Below are 19,345 nucleotides of genomic sequence, written 5' to 3' on the forward strand. Positions count from 1 at the left end.
ACTTTTCCTCCTCCTCGCTAGCATACTGTAAATATCACCCCGTCGCACCCCCAGAATCTCTCCAGTGGAAACTCCCTCAGCAATGTACATAGGACAGACAGAAAGAGAGGGGAAAAATTGCGGGTCGGACTCTAATTCCTGGCATTTCGGACTCGCCCTTTCGGCCAGGAGAAAAATGAACAGTGGTCAGCTCGGTTTGGTCAGTGTTATTCGTGCTTTTTTTCCCTTTTTTTCAAAGTGACCACAAGTACCAGTCTGCTTTGAAGCTAAGCATACACAAACACGGCCTGGCACAGGCCTGAGCCCCGCTACTATATTTGAGTCGGCCCAGTCATCTCTTCCCTCCAAATCCTCTCAGTCACACACACACACACACACACACACACACACACACACACACACACACACACACACACACACACACACACACACACACACACACACACACACAGACACTCTCTTCACTCACATGTGCTCTCTCTTCACTAGCATGCGCATACAGTATGCCTGCATTGAGTACCTACTGCCCAAAGTAAACGAAAGTCAGAGCGTAACGGGAAATGGGATGAGGAATATTAGATACCGTAACATGAAATGTGTTCACTCTGCAGCAAAAGCGGTCATGACAGTTTGTTTTTTATGTGTCTTTTTCCTGGATGTTTCCTGCACCGTTAGCTCAAAGTAGACTTGCAGTTGAATTTCCTTGCCTAGCTATTTCACCTTTCTTCTTTCTTTTTATTCATTTTTTTATTACCCAAAACCACAGGTACCACAGTGATGCACTGATGCTGGGGGCATGTTGCAACTTGGGAGCTGGTTATCACATCTACAGTGTTTTAAAACCTAGTCAGAGGCACACACGTCAATTTTACAGTATCTGGGAAATCAAGATGTCCCTTCAACCAAGCCGTTTGAGACTCAACGGCATTTAGCCATGAAAGGAAGCAGTCATGAGAAGATGAAAAGATAGATGGGTGGAGGCTAAAGGGAGGGACAGAGAGATGAGGTCTCCCAAGGAGACCGGTTGGGAGGGGCGAGGGGGATGTAAGGAAAGGAAGGAAAGAGGTTGAGAGAGAGACTTTTTCAAAAGAGGCAGGCAGGGAGAGAGAGGCGGGTTGAAAGAGTTTGACAGAGTGAGAGAGAGGTTAAGAGAGAGAGAGAGAGAGAGAGGGGGGGGGTGGTTGGTCAGACACTCCCTCGTGGTGATGGACAACTTATACACGCTCCCAAGCTTCAGTTAGTTGAGGGACACATTCAAAGGGCACGCACACATCCATACTGTGCACAACATAATTCTCAGCAGACACTGAATGTGTGGATGACAGTCTGCTACATGTTGAAGAACTGCAGAGAACCTGCCTCTGGATTGGAGAAGAACCCCCCGTCTGGATTAATAACTCATCTCATCGCTTCACAGGATTACAATCAGGGAGCGATTTTCTGGAGACATCTCTATTTCAATAGGATTAAAGAGGACATCTGGACGGGAGAGAGGGAGAGAGTTGCGTGGGTGGGGGGAGAAGATCATCTTGAATGGATAAATAAGTCTTCACGAATAATTGGATAACAGCTTCCAGAAGGGGGACAGGAGAGATTTCTCATTGTTCCGCGGTGGAACTAGTCACTCGTCTTGTGTGGCTTCGTCTGGTTTTCATGGAACATGGACTTGCAGCAGGTGTGAAGGCCCCACCACCCCTACCACCCGCCCCTTTGCTTCCCTTTGAAGTCCAACTGAAAAGAGAGATTGAAAAGCGATCTGATAATACAGCTCTCGAGTTTCACCCCAATCTCAGCGACACCTGCTCTGTACTTATCCCGAATTTTAACCAACACCGAGTTTAAGGACTTCAAAGAGGAGAGACAATTTTCCAGAGCGGCATTGTTTTGTCTATATTCAAAACACATCAAATACGCCTCTGCTTCTAATTATGCCCTTTGCTTTGATTATCTTTCATTAGGACAGAGAGTAGGGGGGCAGTGAGAGAAAACAGCAGTGGAGAAGTGGAAGACCTAAAGGTAGTAAAGAAAGAGAGAGAGGAGTAGAAGGAGGGGGAAGGCAACAGAAGGAGGGACAGATAAACAGAGGCAGTTAAAGGCGGTAAACACATCTTGCACGCGGCCAGCTTCCCTCCAAACACAGCAGACATAAATCAAACGTTTGTCTGTGGTCGCTCTTTGAGTCAGAAGGACAAACAGTGTTGGCAGTCCTGCGCCAACAGACCAGACGTAGGAGACATTCTGACGTTCAGTCATTCACACTGGACTGGCTGCTCTGGTGTCAGAAGACACTGGTGGCTGACCAAAAGGACAGTTATTATAGTAAGAGTAATAACGAATATCCCGAGGGCAGAGGAACGATCAACACCACAGGAGAAGACAACAACCGGGAGGGGCTCAGGAGTGGGACCACAGCCATGGCCTCAGTCATCTCCTATCCCTCTGGGGACTCGGGATGCTCCTCAGACAGCTGGAGAACCCACAAACACTCCTGCCCTCGCCATGAAGGAAGACGGCCGCACAGCGACGACAACGGCGGCCGCCTTCACCCCCAACAGCAGAGCGAGTCACTGCCCAGCCTCCGTCTGCCTCCTCTCCAACCCAGGACCATGCTGCTCCTCCTCCTGCCACTGCTCCTGCTGCTGTCCCTCTGGGGCCCACAGGCCGAGGCCGTCGTCCACTCCAGCTTCCGGCGCCTCAGCGGCCGCGAGAAGAAGGAGATGCAGAAGGAGATCCTGTCCATCCTGGGCCTGCCGGGGCGGCCCAGACCCCACCCTCCCCTCCGGCCGCCCTCCTCGGCGCCGCTCTTCATGCTGGACCTGTACCACGCCGTGGCGGCCGAGGGCGACGAGGAAGCGGGGAACAGCATCCTGGGGAACGGCGCCGGGGCGTGGAGGCTCAGCGGGGCGGACGGCCTCGGGCACGTCAGTCACGCAGCGCTGCCCACGATCAGCACGCACACGCCACCGCTGGGCACCGTGATCAGTGAGGCAGACACAGTGATGAGCTTCGTCAACCTAGGTGAGTGATGGTGATGGTGGGATGCGTCAGCTGATGGGAGGGGAGGGAGGCAAAGCCATTATGTCGGCCCCTTGTAGTTGGGACTGGAAAGTTGAGAAAACATCATTTGAACTTGTTTTATATGTTTTCTTTTTTTTTTAATTTCACATTTAGAGATGATCTTCCTTATTTCACTGGTTATGTTTGTGTCACAGACTCACAGTGCATTGTTGTACAGTAAGTGATTTTCAATGAAACACTTGACTAAACTAATTTCAAATCATACTGAATTTTATACAATCATATTGTATTTTGGCTTGTTGTGAAAAACGACCTTGGGTTTTCCTTTTTTTCCCTGTGGGCTGTAGAGAATTACATTTTAATGAGATGTTATTGATTTCAAATGTATTGCATTTGACAGCTTAAAACCCATGCTTTCATTCAAGAATGTTCATTTCATATATGAGGATAGAAAGAGGGATTAAGCATTTTAACAGACATTAAGAATAAAGTTAATACATTTTGATACTAGCACTATCTGTCACAGAGAGAAGCAGTCACTAATTTCTATAATCCCTTACTCCAATTTCCATAATACACATCATTGGGTGTGAATTTAATTATTGCGAACGCAGTGAGCACTTACTATGAGACATAGCAGATCATGTCTGTCTGTCTGTCTGTCTGTCTGTCTGTCTGTCTGTCTGTCTGTCTGTCTGTCTGTCTGTGTGTCTGTCCCGCTATCCAAATATGGAGTGTGTTGCATCAGCAATCACTCAGCTCCATATATGGGCACAAAAGGAGCCAGGTCCACATATACAGTAACAGCGGGACAGACACACAGACAGACAGACAGACAGACATGATCTGCAGGGTCTCAACTGCGTTTTCTTCCCGCGTTTGCGCGTCTTACTGGTCTAGTCTAGATTATTGCGAACGCAGTGAGCACTTACTATGAGACCTAGCAGATCATGTCTGTCTGTCTGTCTGTCTGTCTGTCTGTCTGTGTGTCTGTCCCGCTATCCAAATATGGAGTGTGTTGCATCAGCAATCACTCAGCTCCATATATGGGCACAAAAGGGGCCAGGTCCACTCAGCTCCATATATGGGCACAAAAGGGGCCAGGTCCAAATATACAGTAACAGCGGGACAGACACACAGACAGACAGACAGAAAGACATGATCTGCAGGGTCTCAGCTGCGTTCGCTTCCGGGGAACATACTGTAGGCCTATAGGCAGTGTAATCCGTGCACAACTTGGTAATAATAATGCAAATATAATGCAAATTGCATTATAAAGTGGCATTATAAACTGTATGATTCAAAGGGCTGTATTTTGTGTGTCTTAAGTACCAGGTCTTATTCCCTAACTTGAGTAAACTAAAGACCTGGAGGCGTGGTCAATGCTCTTTGGCCACTCAGAATAGCCAAATGGCATTGATCACGCCTCCAGGTCATTAGTTTACTCAAGTTAGGGAATAAGACCTGGTACTTAAGACACACAAAATACAGCCCAAAGTGTTAGATATATTTATTGCGAACGCAGTGAGCACTTACTATGAGACCTAGCAGATCATGTCTGTCTGTGTGTCTGTGTGTCTGTGTGTGTGTCTGTCCCGCTATCCAAATATGGAGTGTGTTGCATCAGCAATCACTCAGTTCCATATATGGGCACAAAAAGGGCCAGGTCCACTCAGCTCCATATATGGGCACAAAAGGGGCCAGTGATTTGTTTGTTGCGAACCCTGGCCCCTTTTGTGCCCATATATGGAGCTGAGTGCGTTCGCTTCCCGCGTTCGCGCGTCTTACTCGTAGTAAGTGCTCAATGCGTTTGCAACAAGTCTCTGTGCGTGTGTACAGTACGTACTTCTGTAATCCACTTAACTCGAGAACCGTTCGCCCCACCGACTTCAAATTCGACACATGCGTTCCATCCGACCACAGGGGGTGCAGTGCCCGGTGTCGAGTAGGTCGGACCCACGGTTATCTAGAACCACCCCAAAAAGGCCTCTACCTGGGCTCTGGACAGGGCCCCTGCCCAGTGTCCATATATGGAGCTGGCCTGTTCTGACATCATTCTGACGTCTGGCGTCTGCATAGACTCCATATTTGGGCATGCCTGACAAAGAACTCATATATGGGCATAAAAGGGACACAGACATAATATATGGGTAGGGCATGCATTTCCAACTTGCATGGTTCCAAGTAGGCCAGTACCCAAAGGGCACCGCTGTAGAGGCTCCAACGGGCACTGCTCTAGTATCTATAAATGCACCACGTCTGTTCGTCTGTCGGTATTAAATAGCCGGGTGGGGCATGGATCTTCAACTTCCATCGTTACTGACCCAGTGCTCTACAGCCGGTCACCGGTCTAGTTAGAGCCATTTTTACAGTAGCTTTCTCAACCATGTGTGAGAAAACACATCTTCACTGTCGGGCAGAAACCTCCTTATATTTCAACTTCTTATGAGCTTGAACATCTGATATTTTCACTACTTTTACAAACATTTAGAAAGTTTAAGTTAAAGTGGTGAAGTCTGGCTGTGGGTTTTATACATATTGAACAAATTTAAAAAAAAAATAACGAGAGCTTTGTGACTAAATAACAACTAAACTACTTTGGACCCATTGGAACATTGGTTATTTTTCCATTTCCTGAAGTGGCAGCTTTGGACCAGTGTTGCCAAATTTTTGCAACCAGTACTTTACAGGACAATAAACTCAAAGTCGCTTATAATAGGAAGACATGGCAACACTGTTTAGGACATGCAATTGGTTTCCAGTCGACTGCGAGATATTCTCCCAACATAAGCACACAGTAGTCTGACTGATACTTATCTGTGAGAGCATAAAAATTAAACATCCTTTTCTCAATCGCTTCCTTCCTCCACCTCTCCTGGAATGGACTGTCGAACCTCCCTCAATTTACCGTGGGAAAATTAACATTTTCTTCGTACATGTCCAAGATCTTTTCTTGTGCATTCAAAAGAATCCTATTGAAACTCCCTTGAAACTGACAATTCTGGCAAACCTTTCAAGCTAGATTACTTGATTCTTTACTGTCTGTTCCCAATGTTATGTCTAATAAAGCATAGTTAACTGCTATTCTAGATAGCAGTTAACTGCTATTCTAGATAGCAGACTCTTATACTGCCACCATTTATTGAGAAATTAGGACCTAATTCACGCCAGCATTTTTTTAATTTGAGCTCTTATTTTGAAAAGCCACATTTTGCCTCAACCGGAAGTGAGCTTGTCCCTGCCAGCATTATGTTGCCAAGACAACCTTTGTTTACATGTTCGCATCCATGCAGATACACTATTGCCCTCCACAACGTCGGCTCGTGCCGTCAAAGAAACGCTGTTTTGACCAAAAATGCCATCTGGGACAAGGAATAGGAGATACAGGCGATTGAAAGAAACGGATAGAATGGATTCTTATGGCGACGACGATCTAATATGAACGATCCAGTGCTGTGCTAACAACACAGCTAGCTAACCGGCTAACGTAAGTAGCATTATGGCTCGATCGATCAAATGCACTATAAAAGCGCGATTGACGCCGATCGGAGGCAATGGCGGCAAGCGTTTATTAATTAATTGACACTAATCGGAGGCAATTGCGCAGAGGGAGTTAACTGCTATTCTAGATAGCAGTTAACTGCTATTCTAGATAGCAGTTAACTGCTAACTGCTATTCTAGATAGCAGTTAACGGACCAGTTAAGCCTGGCCTATATACATCATGACAATGTTCACAGCATTGGGTTGCAGAGTATGTGTAGAGGGGAAAAAGGAATGTACTTAGGTTTAAGTAGATAATCAACTGCAGAGGAAGTGTTGCATAATTGGTCAAGTATTAATTTCGTCTCTTTTTGAGGGTTATTGTAGTATATATATCTCTATAGTATAGAGCGGGTATGCGTGTGACATCAGAGTGACAAAACACTTTTTTTCTGGCCGTTAAACGACATTAAACTCACTGCCTCTGAATACTTGACATTGTGTGTATGTTTACTTACCATTTATGTTGTTTTATTCATACAAATTATGCAACACTTTTATTTGTCAATTGGTTGTCTTCTGCAGTTGATTATCCACTTAAACCTAAGTACTAATAGTACACTCCTTTTCCCCCCTCTACACAAATCATTTTGCTGATCTACAAGCAAAGCTTTGTAAGAATGTTCACCTCCGAATAGGGATGCTTGATTGCTCGCACTTATGTTATTAAATTTGATCTAAAGTGCCTATATAGTCTAGATATCTCAATGTTGCATTTCAGAGCAAAGTCGTAAGAGTAATAATAATATCATGACAGGGCTAATCGAAATTAGAACAACACTAATACTGAACAACTCTATTCAGATATTGCTCCAACTCTGTTCAAATTTTATTCATGGTGAGGCAAATGATGCAATATTTCTGTGAGAGGCAAAAGTAACCTTTAGGACTGTCAGTAACTTTTAAGGTGAAATTAGAGTCAGGAGTTCAATCCCCCCCCCCCCCCCCCAAAAAAAAACAAAAACAAAAACAAAACGATGAGGAGGAAAACAGCAGCTGAACCTATACACTATGGCTCACCATGCATGCTGCATGCTATAATGATACATTTTGATGGTTTGACCGCTACACACCACCTCTGGTATGAGACGTTAACAGATAGGATAACGCCAAAATGTGGTCGGGCCAATAATGGGGTTCCACTGTTCCAGCATAAAATATGCTCAAAACGCCTGCCCAACCAATTTGCTAGTCAGGGCCAGATTTTATTACACTAAATCACCTGTCTGGTGGTACAAATGTTACCACTTAACATCAGCCTTTTTATACTAGATTTGCTTTGAAATGACATGTTGGGCCTTTTGTGTGTTGGAACACCATTGTTTAACTGCACAACGTTTTGAGTAATCCTGTGTGTCTCATACAGTACCAGAGGTGGTGATTAGGGTCACGACATCAAAATGTACCATTTCAATATGCAGCATGATGAGCCCTGGTGATGCCTGTTCTGCCTTTGTAAGTTATATTTCTTTCTCATGAATCGGGTTACCTTTATCATGTGAAAATTTGACGATGAATTATATCAGTGTTTCCCAGACTTTTTCCTTGGAGACCCCCTTCTTACGTCTGACAAACCTGAGACACCCCACACGCATGAGCGTGTGTTTTTCAAACATTTTAATCACTTACGCCCTATACTAATAATTTAATAAAATGTGTTTTATGTATTAGTTGATTAACAATACAGATCTGTCTATCTAAAGATATCTTATCTACTTGTATGATGGCTAGGAAAATCTTATCTACAAGGTCACAATTAATGTGCCACTGTTTATGCTAGTTTTTGAAATATTTGCTTTTGCAATATTAGTGTGTTCCACAAACATTGCATGTGAGAATTATCTACAATTTATTTAGATTATAATCAAACTTTCAAAAAACTTTCAAGCACCAACATAAGTGATGATCCTCATTGTCTTGTGTAGACCTCGGGCTCAGTCTATTGTATTCGCGGTTGTGATAACGCTCAAAGCATTTTGCCTTAACAATGTCTAGTACTTTGCGCTGTATCAATGGCCATACACATTGCTTGAAAATTGTAAACAAATTGATAATTAGTCATAACATATATTCCCCAATGTGTAATTATTGGATTACCATGGGTGTACAAGCGTGTGCCCACGTACTGTATGAGCGTAGAGGGATATAGGAGACACAGCTGGTTAGAATTAAAGGTCCTTCTGACACACGCTGAAAAAAACTAACGGTTGGAAAGGAGATGAAAATACTGCTGTGGAGGGAGCAAATCTAAAAATATGAGCCTATGCTGTAATTAGTGGTATGTGTGCTGAGCAGCTGCTGTGGTCCAAAGCCCTTAGCATCTCTAATTACTGTACACTCCACTGTGTGCTCTGCGTGTGTCAAGTGTGTGTGTGTGTGTGTATGTGTATGCGTTCATGTGCACGCATGATAGTGATAGCCAGGGTGTCCACTAAACCCTTATTCAACCCCTATTCAACATAGCGTGTGTGTGTGCAAGTGTGTGTGCCTGTGTGTGTGTGCGTGCATGTGTGTGTGTGTGTGTGTGTCAAACCATTGGTGTTTCAAGCTGTGGGGCTCCACAAGGACACACAGGGTGCTGATGCTCTGGTTGCATGCGGTATTGTGCGCGTACGCGTGGGTGTGCACACATAAGTGTGTCTCCTGTCAACTTTTTAATTAATATTGTACTATATTAGATCTGTCACTTGTTGTCACCGCAGTGTTCTACTAATCAGAGGCGCTCATGTGCTATGCACCATAACCCTCATATCTCATGGTTACCTTGATGCAATTCATCAAAATGTTTAGCTTGTGGAACAGATACAAATTGGTTTTAAATTCAGATTTCTTGGTGGGGTCATGACTCATGTTATGTGAATGATACACACTGACGAACCAGTTGCGACACTCAGGAACATACAGCATCTGTAAAGAAATATTATATATATTATAGCCTACTATAATATTCTGTCCCTGTCTCATCTACAGTATGCACCTCTGTCTATTGTCCTGTAGAAATGTATAGTGTAACATAAAAAATAATCACAAAAAAACATGCAGTAATCCTGGTCTCTAAACTGCCTCCCCCTGGCCAGCCGGGGCGCCTGATGGAGGGGAAAGGAACTGGTTGGAATAACGTGTTCGTTCCATGCGCTACGTCCAACCAGGGAAACTCCCCCCTGTCGGGTGTAAAGGAGCAACTTGGACACTCATGCATGAAGGAAGCATGAGTTCAAGTCCGTTGCTCTCCCCAGGTTGGTGGAGGGTGTGTAGAGCCCAGGATCACATTACATCATTCACACAGGGGTGAAAAATGGGTTACAAAATTGAGGGATAAAAAATATTTAAAAGAAAATAATAATAATAATAATAATCACTTCTTAGTGCAGGTTCAATAGGAACAGATATTGGAAGTGCGACAGATAATGTCAGTTGTCACCCATTTACATACAGTAAGTGTAAGATACTGATATGCGGTGTTGCACACCGAAAATAGCAGGTCTACAAGCTCACAACACATCGCAGTGCTTGTAGATCTTCTTTTTTATGATAGTTATGCTAGACTAGGGGATGATGAAGTGACTCTGCAGTATAAGCCAGATATAGATATTAGTTGGGGAATTCATCCTCAACTAATCCGTACAATGTTATATTTTACCCACGTGAATGTCGTATACCCCATACCAGTCCAGTAGCCTAGTGTTGCCAGTCACTACGAGTTAGGAAAAAATATGAACATATCAAACTAACTATACTGCATTTGAAGAAGTTTGCTTGTAACCAGAGCTCTATTTATTTTTTATAATGCATCTATTTATTTTGCACTTGTACTTTGTTGTCATCTCTGTCTTCCAAGCTTCTGCAGGGCAAGAGTGGGGTGTGTGTGGTTTGTAAGCACAACAAGGCTCTTAGTTTGATACCATTGCTTGGATTTTTTTTAAATGATCAAATAAATCCTACGAGCTTAACTATTTTGTTGTCAAACTTGTCACCAGTATCATAAAAGCCTCTATAGCCTAAGTCTATAGCCTTGGGGATGTGTGTGATTTGTAAGTGGAATGTTGTTGGTTTTGCTTGGAAAATGTTTACTCTACTTCCTAGTGTCGCGACTTGCCAGTCGATTCAGTGGCTATGGTCGTTTTTAGCCCAAGGACTGTTTTTTTGTTGTTGCAAAACTAATGCTTGGAATGGATTCAGCATCATGAAAACCCCCTAGTTTGACACGTGACGTCACATGCTACATAAAGCATGTGAAACCTTCTATAGGTTGTTAATCGTATGGTCACATATATGTGAAAATTGCTCAACATATGCAAGTTAGCATCCGGCAGTTTCTACCTGCTGGGGACCCATACTCAACATTTAACCTTGGCATACTCAACATGTCCGGGTTCACAATGGGGCTCTATGGTCTGGCAAGTAGACTATATAGTCAAAGCCTTTTTGTTTGTCTTCTGTAAAGCTTCTTTGGAAACCAACATGACTGCAAAATGTGCATTTTAACACACCTGATACATACCTTTTAAAATACGATTTTGAAAGATTTATTACATTTTTCATCTTGCCAACCTCATTTTGTCACTGCCCCTGTCACAGTTCTTTGAGTGTAGACACTCAAAAAAGGCACAGTGCCCAAGTAAATGTCCTTGGTTACTGTCCACTGGGTGTAATGTAAATGTACCCTCCTCTACCTCCCTTGTCTCTAATCAGTGGAGCAGGAGCGGGATCTGCTGCAGCCTCGTCCATACTGGAAGGAGTTCCGCTTCGACCTGACTCCCCTCCCTCAGGGCGAGACTGTGACGGCCGCAGAGTTTCGCATCTATAAGACCCTGACTCTGGGACAGAGAGCCAACCGCACCCTGCACATCTCCGTCTACGAGATACAACGAGAGAACAGACACAGGTGCTCAAAGAATCGCTGGTGTATATCTTATATATTTTATAGTATTATGTTTGTTGACGGGTGTGGAATTTTTAACTATAAATACAGAATGTGTGGTCTTGTGCGTAAAGTGTTGTGTGTTGCCTTTAATAAATGTGCATAATGTGTGTGTTTACACTTGGCCTCTGTAATGATCAGCGTGCCATTTGCGTCCGTGGTCGTGGGGGCTCCATCCGGTGGTTGGTGTAAATATTACATAACCTTGAATTTGGTATACAAAATGTTCAGCTTATTGGGCCTCAGCAACTTTGGCTGCACATGGGTCTCCCTTTAAACACATTCCCTCATGTTACCATAGTTACCATCGTGAGGCCAGTGAAATGTATAACATATGCAAAGAAAAAGAGCCTCATCCGCCCGATCCGGAAGTGATAGCCCTCCATAGTAGGCCAGCTAAAAAGGGACGTGAATGATTACTACTTTTGGGAAAGATTAGATTGACTGGCCTATAACTGTAGTCTAGACTCACTCCAAGTTGTGGACTAACACCCGGACCATTAATATTCTTAGCACGATTAATGTTTAGGCTCTAAAGTACTTTATCCCATTCTGAGCACAAAAAGCATCAAATAACCCTGCCCAAGTGTGTGCACAGACGATCAGGATTTAGGCTGTTGTGAGTACAAAAAAAAATATATAATTTTTAAAGCTGGATTAATGTTCTTTAATCAAGTCTCGTAATCTTGTGATTGGCATATATGGATCAAATAGCTATCCACGAGATATCTTGAGGTCGGCATGGAACAAGTTCAAATAAGATAGTGTGTGTAGTTCCCCGCCATGTAGTACACGTGGGCCATGTGTCCCAGTCTTCTCCCGGTGGGGCTGTAGTGAGCCTGCTTGGTCTCCGGAGTGAAGGTTGTGTCTCACACTTTATTTTTTTATAAAGTATATTTATTGGTTTTAACAAATTTAAGGACAACAAACAGACATTACACAACAAGAACATAATAACAAACAACAAAAGAAAAGAAAGAAAAGAAAAACAGCTCAGGCACAACACTATTATAAATAAAAAGATTGAATATACAAAGACATGGCAAGAACAATGAACCATAATGACAATAAGTGGCTTTTTAATTTTGATAGAATCCCATTCAGGAAATACATCCATACAGTATATAAATACATATATTAAAAAAGGCAGACAATACAGTTATCATAATGCAACGCATCATAATGCAACGCATCGAGACCCCTGCCCGTGCGACCACCCACCCATACCCAAAGGGCAAACAAGCCCCCACCCCACCCCAGAGCAGAGCACCCACTAGGGAAGAATGCTGGCATATAAGAAATCTAAGGTTGGCACGGAAAACCTCCAAGTACTGTGGCAGACAATGTTGGTCCAATTATGATCTAAATAAGGGTCCCAAATGTTGTAGAACGTGTCCAATTTAGAATGCAACATGCATGTAATGTATTCACAAGGAATACAGTCCATTATAATGTTATGCCATGATTTCTTTGATGGAGCAACATCCTTGATCCAAAACAAAAGAATATTCTTCCTAGCAGCAAACGTTAATAAGTTGAATAACCTCTTATGTTTGACATCAATAACATGATCATCTGGGAGACCAAGTAAAAGACACAATGGGTTTAAATTATTGTGTCTCACACTTTGAGAGCGGCTCGAATGGAACTGTGTTGATCCATGACAGCTTACCTAGAATCAGTGAAATACTGTATATGAAAGCAAGGAGATGGAAATTGGTCAACACATTCAGCAAAAAAGCAGATGGTGGATGCAAAATCAAAACCCAACGTTGTCTTGTTTCCACAGAGAACCAGAACTGGTGCTGCTGGACATGCAGTCGACACCTGCAGGACAGGAGGGCTGGTTGGCCTTTGACGTAACCTCTGCATCCAACCGCTGGCTCCTCCACCCTCGCAGCAACCTGGGAATACGGCTCTACGTGGAGACCGAGGAAGGTGGGTCTCGGCTCAAACAAGGGATTCAATTAATTTAGCTCCTACGCCGGAATCATCGCAACTTTCGGCATATCATTCCAGCGTGACTTTGAACTTGAGCATACACCACGCCAAAACTCACGTCAGGTCGGGAGCTGTCGTAGCCTTTGTCCTAAACCTGTTTTTCTGTCATAAACAAGCGGAGAAGCATTGACTGACCAGTTGACAGGCTGTACAGGCATTTAAACATTATGTATTCACTCCTAAAATGTATATAAAACTACTAAATATTAGGCCTATATATGTGAGGAAAAAACATTGTAAAGGCATAACGACGTATAATATGAAATTGGTAGGATATCTCCAACTGTACAAGCAATTAAAACCGCACAATTAAAAACAACTACCCCTTACCCGTTGTGAAATACTTGCCGCCTTGTGGCCGCGGGGGTACTGCGCCCTGGGTGCATTTTCGCATTTTTAATTCACTAATAAATTCATTATTCATTTATAATTTGTTAAATTGGAAAAAGGGTTTCGTTAAGACCTCCATATTATTATGGTCAATGCCTGTGTGAAAAGTGGGAGTTATTGGTGCAGGCAGTGAGGAGCTACGGCAGTCACAGTGACATTCAGACAGACATTGTCAGAATTATAGTATGATAATGATGATGATGATGATGATATAGTACGATGATGATGATATAGGCTTAACATGTTAAGTTAGATGCTTAATCAAACAATGCTTTGAGACTCAGTCACGCCTATAAATAAAACTTGTGATAAAATAACTTTTTGATTTTTGCATGAATGGACACGCACGCCTATTTTATTTCCAAGTGACAAAGACTGCATGTATATAGCCTGCCTATTTTAAATTATATTATAGGCCATGTTAGGTAGGCCTACTTAATCGTTCACATAATTAAACTAGAACTACACTATGTCGAGTGCATACTTGCTTGTTGCACACTAGTAGGCCATAAATGGCCTACTAGTGCGCAAACTGTCGACCGCTACAAACTGTCAAATCTCAGCTTCTCTGTGAAGGAACGTTTGAAATGTTGAATTATTAGGTTTAGCTATTTTCTACCTACCTACTTTATTCATGTAAAAAAGTAGTATTATGAAGTATGGTACAAGTTTCTATCTATAAAAGAAATACCGTTTTATCGATTTAGAATTATTCTGGATCCCTTTTTAGTTTCTCAAAGAAAAATAAATCAACGATATCCGATGAAAGGAAAAGGTATATAAACTAAAATAAAATGTTATCAAGTATACAGTATAATTATTTAATTATATTTATTTTAAATTGTCAATTGCTTTAAATTTACTTAATCTTGGACTATAGTGATATTAATACTAGATGCCTCTGTGTATATGTAATTTGTAAGTTGATTAGCGGTATACTGTGGTTACTTTGCTCCACTTTTGATGCGTATGCACCGTCCCAGCATATTTTGATGTGTATGCACTGTCCCAGCATTGTTGAATTTAAACCATGGCAGCAGTAGTCCAAATTGTTGAACTTTGCCAACATTAAAGAGTAGCAAGCGGAAATAACGAAAATAACACTTTTGACAGTTAATACTATAGCAATTGCTTGTCTTTCAGACCGCTCCTTATCTGCAGGCTGGGTGGGGTTGGTGGGTCGCCGGGGTCCTCGTTCCAAACAGCCGTTCATGGTGACCTTCTTCAGGGCCAGCCAGGCCCCGTGTCGCCCACCCCGGGCCCTAAAACCACACCCCCGTAAGAAGAAAACCAAGTACGACCTACCTGTCCCCAGCATTCAAGGTATGGCATCAGAACCCTGAATGATCGCCATATTGCCCCCAAAACATCTTGAGAGATGAATAGTATCTTTTTGAATAGTACTGTATCAAAATTGCACTTTGAATGCATCATCACATTATTATTTTACTAATGTTGTCTGCTCTCTCTCTCTCTCTACCTTTAATGTGTCTATTGTTGACAATAAAAACAGATTGATTCTGATATGCAAATCTGCAACAATTGCATGATGTAAACAAAGAGTACAACAGGAGCAATGTCTCAGCATTATTTAGCTTGTAATTTTATTTTGTGGAATTATTATACTGTATATTACTATACATTTCTACTCTATTATGTCTCTCTGGATGTCAGCTCTAAACTAGCCTAACTTTTATGTAAAATGTATTTTGTGTTGTCCTAGACCACAGCCATGCAAACAGTGGACGGCACGCGTGTAAAAAGCATGAACTGTATGTAAGCTTCAGTGATCTGGGATGGAAGGTCAGCAGCATTATATTTTTAATCTATTCTGCTATTTCACAGCTGGATTCACGTCTCTTATCTAAAAAGACCTGAATTGCATGTTTATATTCGTGTTTCTTCTCAGGACTGGGTGTTGGCTCCTACAGGCTATTCTGCATATTACTGTGATGGAGAATGCCTCTACCCCCTGGGTTCCTGCATGAACGCTACCAACCATGCCCTCATCCAGCAAGTGGTCAGTGCCTGGTCAACTACATTATTGACTTGCAGTGCAATCCCCACTGGGCGCGGGCACGGCTGCGTGATAACTTTGGGGCAGGCCCGTCTAGAGTTTGAATGGACAGGTATCAGTCAAAAGGGAGGATGGATGGTTGGGGAAGGATCATCATATTAATGTCAGAACTGATCAGCTCCATATATGGAGATCTAAGGGATTGAGGTCAGAGGTACAATTAGCCCTTCACTAAATCCCAACCCAAAAAGCGATTGTCCAATGCCAATCCAAATAGTTTAGCAATGGTTGCTATGCAGGTCAAGCTTTCTTCGCTGCTAACGTGCCTATTGGACAAGGATGGGTTGGGGAGGGACTTGGAGAAGGGTTAATTGCTGGCCGGCTCCATATATGCAGATCTAGGTGATGATCTAGTCTTCTCCATGTATGGCTATCCAGGGTTTGGTGAGGTCAGTGTCGGACGGACGGACGGCTTTTGCCGGTTTCCATAGTATTATGTGACCTACCATCGCAATGAACTAGATTTATCAACTGATTTCGCTTTGTCACAGCGTTATGGCAAGTGTAAGTGTATTATACAAGAAGATAGTTGTACACAAGAAATACTGCAAATATTAATCAATCCTTCTGAACTAGTAGGAGAGCAGTGGAGCGCACCCTTAAGTTTACCTCAATTTGTTACAGTATAAGGGCTCCATCTGCTGTACTGTTGATAAAATTGCCCCGGTAAGATATTTCACATGTACCACTTAGGCCTACACTACTTCTTGTAACATTCTTGCAATATTGCCTGCTTAAAATGTTTTGTAGGAATTAAAGGTATAAGACCATGTTTTAATATATTAAGTTAACCTATTAAGACTTGAGGCCGTGTTTCCTCCTCCGCGTCATCAGTGCCCATACCCAAAGGTGGGGTTGGCGAAAGGGCCTTTCTGTGTGGAGTTTTCATGTTCTCCCCGTGTCCCCTAGGGTAGGTACCCTCACAAAAACATGCAGTAATCCTGGTCTCTAAACTGCCTCCCCCTGGCCAGCCGGGGCGCCTGATGGAGGGGAAAGGAACTGGTTGGAATAACGTGTTCCTTCCACGCGCTACGTCCAACCAGGGAAACTCCCCCCTGTCAGGTGAAAAGGAGCAACTTGGACACTCAAGCATGAAGGAAGCATGAGTTAAGTCCGTTGCTCTCCCCAGGTTGGCGGAGGGTGTGTAGAGCCTAGGATCACATTAGATGATTGACACAGGGGTGAAAAATGGGTTACAAAATCGTGGGATAAAAAATATATTAAAAAAAAAAGACTTGAGGCCGATAATGAAAATGTCTTCTAAAACAGTTTTCTGAAAAATGTATGTTGCGATAATCATTGTTCTTAAACTTTTTCATGTCAAGGACCCCCACAATTATATGATTTTGACTGCGGTCCTATCTCAAAATATTTTGTGTGGATCCCAGAAGCAAAGATTGGAGTTAAAATTATTTACTTTTTTGCCGCACTGCGACCGTAGATCTATTTTGAAATAGCCAACCTATGTGCTATACTGTATAGCTCTTGGTTTTAATGGATATTATCCAATCTGTTCATCAGGTGCACCTCCTGAAACCGGACGAGGTTCCCAAGGCATGCTGTGCCCCCACAAAGCTCAGCCCCATCTCTGTGCTCTTCTACGACGACAACAACAATGTCATCCTCAAAAAACACCGCAACATGGTGGTCAAAACATGTGGATGTCTATGATGCTTCACAAGAAAGCCACTAACCAAGCCCAGTGGCCAGGACACAGGGTGAGCCAAGTCCCAGCCCAAAACGAAGTCAATACTTTAATATGGACTATAAGAAACCATCCAAGATTGGGCAAATACGCTTACAGAAACAAATTGAAACCAAATCAGATATTTAACTCCTTGCGGGACATACTGTATCTGGGTCTGTATGTATTAAAGCACAGAAATATTGAAATCGTTGTGGTATAGATATGAAGAGTGAACCTGCACCAGCACCACATTTGCAGCCAATTAGAGTAGGATTTGTGAGTTCAATGATCAATCAATTCAAACAAAGGTCAAAATTTGCACTATCAACCTTTTTCTAGACATAATGTCACTAGATTTAAATTATTTTTTTGTATTCTGTGTAACATAATGCTGTTAACAGTTAGTGATGGTCACTATTCTTCTTACTAAACTATACTCTACAACTGTATATAGTGACAACTATAATTGTGTAGAGGGGGGGTGCCCGCACATTTTTTACTTGAGAGCTAAACAAGATCTACCCACCAAAAAATTATCCCATTGCTGAAAATAGTTTAAAAATGTACCTGAAAGGGGCTTTTGAATAGCAGTGCCGGTGTTACATAATAAGACAAACACACTCGGAATGAGATATAGAGGGGGGAAATTGTAATTAGTTTGTAATACTGTTTTGTTTTTTATAACTTATGTAATGTTTGTGCGCAACACTCTTGAAAACAAAGTATTTCATTGTGGGTTTGAGCCGACAGGACCTATTTGATGTCTGTCAATCAATGACGTCACCATAATTCAAGTGGCAGATGCCTTTAGTTTTTTCCTTTTTTAATTATTTTTTAGGGCCATGTCATGTGATCTACCTGCACAGCCTTTGTGATCTACTGGTAGATCACGATCTACCTTTTGGGCACCCCTGAGAGAGACTATAGTTGTCACTCTATTCCAAGTCATCACAGACATTAATTTCCCATATCTGTAGCTCCGTTTGGAATATATTGAGGTTCCAAACGGAGCGAATACATTTGTAGACGATAGACATTAAGGGTTAAATTAATATTCAGGGTTTGTTTGGTGCTGGCACAGATTCAGCCAAACTATGGCTCTAAATTGAAATACCCAGGTAGTTGCTTACATAAGCTTTAAACGTATTATTGTCTTCATACTGGGTCCGGGTCCTAATCTTTTGGTCAACACAAAATGCAGGTCCCAAAGAATCTATATCAGACCGATGAGGTATCGTCACTGAATCATTTGTCCATCTATTTCTTTTCAGAACATTTATTATCAGTAGTAGACCTACAGATTCGTAGCATTCGTGTAATTTTGTACAAAGCAATTTCTGTCTAGATGTCATTCATCACATCAGTTCAGTTAAATATCTATTGTATTTTCTGCTCACAAATAAGTTGGTAACAATGTTAATCCTATGTTATATTTTGGTCTGTTTTATTTAAGTAAAGTTTCTTTTTGGAATGTGTTACGTTTGTTGATGTGTGTGTATAATGTGTATATAACAACATTACACCTAGAGAAGCAGTGTTGTGTATGACAGCCAATTGGCTACTACAAACGTTATGCAAAGCTCGGCCAATCACAGCGGAAGTTAGGTAGGTATTACTCCAGAAGAATAATAATGTGTGACAATAACTATAGTGAAAATCTCGCGGGCGTGGCCTCACACCGGAAGGAAGTGACGCTCCCTTCAAATACT

At 42.4% G+C, this 19,345-nt stretch overlaps 1 protein-coding gene across 1 annotated transcript; it reads left to right on the plus strand.

The window, feature by feature from the left end:
* The first annotated feature begins 1,119 nt into the window (after nt 1-1,119).
* Nucleotides 1,120-19,111, plus strand: bmp8a (bone morphogenetic protein 8a). The gene is made up of 7 exons (XM_080788208.1): nt 1,120-3,018; nt 11,253-11,445; nt 13,271-13,419; nt 15,016-15,195; nt 15,596-15,675; nt 15,782-15,892; nt 17,471-19,111. Exons 1-7 carry the CDS (start codon nt 2,415-2,417, stop codon nt 17,618-17,620), a joined length of 1,467 nt encoding a protein of 488 aa, XP_080644334.1. The 5' UTR covers nt 1,120-2,414; the 3' UTR covers nt 17,621-19,111.
* Nucleotides 19,112-19,345: the final 234 nt, after the last annotated feature.

Source organism: Protomyctophum bolini, assembly GCF_963924005.1.
Source record: "Protomyctophum bolini genome assembly, chromosome: 17".
Classification (NCBI taxonomy): Eukaryota; Metazoa; Chordata; class Actinopteri; order Myctophiformes; family Myctophidae; genus Protomyctophum; species Protomyctophum bolini.

Excerpts from the sequence above, each read along its gene's own strand:
- bmp8a (XM_080788208.1), top strand. The coding sequence starts at position 2,415 with ATGGCCTCAGTCATCTCCTATCCCTCTGGGGACTCGGGATGCTCCTCA. Across the intron at positions 11,446-13,270 it reads CAACGAGAGAACAGACACAG|AGAACCAGAACTGGTGCTGC; the intron begins GTGCTCAAAGAA and ends TTGTTTCCACAG. Across the intron at positions 15,893-17,470 it reads ATGCCCTCATCCAGCAAGTG|GTGCACCTCCTGAAACCGGA; the intron begins GTCAGTGCCTGG and ends TCTGTTCATCAG.